This window comes from Sorex araneus, chromosome 2, assembly GCF_027595985.1.
Source record: "Sorex araneus isolate mSorAra2 chromosome 2, mSorAra2.pri, whole genome shotgun sequence".
In the NCBI taxonomy this organism is placed as follows: domain Eukaryota; kingdom Metazoa; phylum Chordata; class Mammalia; order Eulipotyphla; family Soricidae; genus Sorex; species Sorex araneus.
In genome coordinates this window covers 198,061,060-198,063,775 of record NC_073303.1, presented here as the reverse complement: position 1 = coordinate 198,063,775, position 2,716 = coordinate 198,061,060, and the positions used below count along the sequence as shown (strand labels likewise).

Genomic DNA, 2,716 nt, shown 5'->3' with positions numbered 1-2,716 from the left:
CTTGTTACTGTTTTTGGCATATTGAATACACCAAGGGTAACCTGACAGGCTCTGCCGTGTGGGCGGGATACTCTCGGTAGCTTGCTAGGCTCTCTGAGAGGGATGGAGGAATCAAACCCGGGTCAGCCGCGTGCAAGGAAAATGCCCTACTCACTGTGCTATCACTTCAGGGGTCTCCTGGTAAGGGAATAAAATTAGGAAAATCCACAGGAGAACTCCAGTGAGGAGACAATGAGAAGGCGGTCATCCAGGAGGCAATGTGCGGAAACTTCAGGAGATACCAGATTTGTTGACACCTTAATCTTGAATTTTGAGTCTAGAAATGTATGTCCATTTAAGTCAACCATTTAAGTCAACCAGTCTGTGGTATATTACCCTGGCAACCCTAAAAACGAACACAATGGGGAAATCTACCCCACACTCATTGTAGATGGGGTATCAAAGCAATACTTTATATGCGATACTCTTTTGGGTTTCCATCTTACACAAGTTAGGTGGGGTTTGCTCTGAGTATACTGCTCCACAGGACTCTGAAATCTAACGTGTAGCTAGGGCACTGATCCAGCTGGAAGGAAGCCCTTTATGAGGTCATCACCCCATTCTTGCCAGATTGCCATGGATGGAGACAGGCAACTTCTCAGAACATTCGAGGAGCCACTATGGTTTCCTTTGTCAAACCTCTCCTAAGGAACATCATTAACAGAAGTGCGTTTGATGGCCTCAAGAGGAAGCAATGCCTTCAGTATGTGAAAGCCCTGAGAACACTCCAGCACGAGGGATTCAAGACGGTGTACTTTGGAGAGACGGATATCCCAGAGAGCCTCGTCACCGGGGAAGATTTTCACGATGGCTACTTCATGCAGACTCCAACGTGGTGCATTGTGCATGGTGGGGGCAGCCATGGGTGGGTGCCTTGGAAGTACCGGATGTTCTTAAGAGATGAGTTATCCATCAACAAAAAGGACAACCTCTTCTCTGAGTTCTGTGATATGACGAGGAGGGCCTATGGGAAGTGTGCCATTGTGGTCAAAAGGGGAACGCAGCAGGAAGAGATGAAACTAATGGACGACAAGGAGTTCAAGGTCCAGGGCCAAGTCACCATTAACCTAACAGGCATCGTGTGCTGCCCGGATGTGGCCAGGTCCCACGGCCATCAGCTGCTCTCTCTGCCATCCCCTTACTATTACTTGAACCCCTTAGACTCCGCCTGGTCTTCTCTGAAATGGTTTGTCATCAATAACAGAAGGGAGTTTTGTCTGCACTCCACTGACACAATCTACTCCTATCAATACATACTTTTCAGCGACTTAATTAGCAGAGGGATTGAAAGGGTCAACCCGAGCAAATGGAAAATACTGACAAACAAGGTACGGAGATGGGAAAACTACTATCTTGGGAAATTTTCCTAAGAGTGAATCTCCAACCAGTGGTGGGACCAGGGCAGGGTCTTTTTTTTTTTTTTAAACCAACACTGTTGGCCTCCCATGTGGACCAGAACAGCCAAAGATGTTTCACCAGTGACCTGCTCAGGGATGTTGGGAGGACTGAGGTTTCTGAGGGTATTGGCTAGGTGCTTGACTGGAAATTTCATTAAAGCCTGTTGGTCAATTAGGCCTCTTTTTTTTTTTTTGGATCACACCCGGTGATGCACAGGGGTTACTCCTGGCTCATGCACTCAGGAAACACCCCTGGCGCTGCTTAGGGGACCATATGGGATGCTGTGATTTGAACCCAGGTCGGCCACACGCAAGGCAAATGCCCTACCTGCTGTGCTATCGCTCCAGCCCCCGGTCAATTAGGCCTCTTGACTGCTATCTTATTAAGGTGACTGGAGAGAGAATGTCAAAGGGAGGCTCTGAGCTAACTTGGCACGTGACAAGATCACCCGAGGTGAGCAGAGCTCAAAACTGAAGTCTGAAAAAATGAAAAAAGAAAATCAAGTTGAAGAACTCGCAGAATCCATTGAAATGAAGGGGTGTGCAAACCAGCCTTAGCCCACCAAAACCATTCCTTTTGCCATCCTTGGGAGATGTAGTCCAGACAGTGAGTAGGAACAGATTTTTTCCTTTCCTGTTGTTTGTTGACAAGGTGGCAGAGGGTAAGAAAGAGGCATTTGAGCAGGTGAAGCCCTGCCCGCCCACGAGGTCAAGCTAGTGGTCCCAAGAAGGGATTCGGGGAAGCTCATCGGGAATAGTACAAGCAAGACTTTGGGGTGGGGGAGAGACAGAATGCGCAAAGGCCCATGCATGCCTCTTTCTTAATGCAATTCCCACCTTGACTCCAGGAATTCCAATGGAACTCTTAGGTTACGAGATATAGGAAGGCATAAAACTCCCAGACTTGTATCATGAGCCCTGATACCTGAGACATGACGGCTACAAAATTATCTTGTTCAAACTTGGGGGCTGCCGCTGATGTAGGGTATAAGGATTTATGGTGCTATTATTTTACTTTTGTGTTTAATGAAATCAATGGACTCTGGGGCCACACCCAGTGGTACTCAGGCCTTGCTCCCGACTCTGTTCTTGGGATCATTCCTGGTAGGCTTGGGGGCCCATATGGGGTGCCGTGGGTGGGGCCATATGCAAGGTAGATACTCTATCTACTGGACTATCTCTCTGGCCCCTAATATATATATATATATATATATATATCTTTCTTTGTTTTTATTTTATTTTATTTTATTTTGCTTTTTGGGTCACACCTGGCGATGCAC

General features: G+C 47.2%; 1 protein-coding gene across 1 annotated transcript; it reads left to right on the top strand.

Moving 5' to 3' along the window:
- The first annotated feature begins 659 nt into the window (after positions 1-659).
- On the top strand, positions 660-1,409 carry C2H21orf140 (chromosome 2 C21orf140 homolog). Its single transcript, XM_004620331.1, has one exon. It carries the CDS (start codon positions 660-662, stop codon positions 1,407-1,409), a length of 750 nt encoding a protein of 249 aa, XP_004620388.1.
- Positions 1,410-2,716: the final 1,307 nt, after the last annotated feature.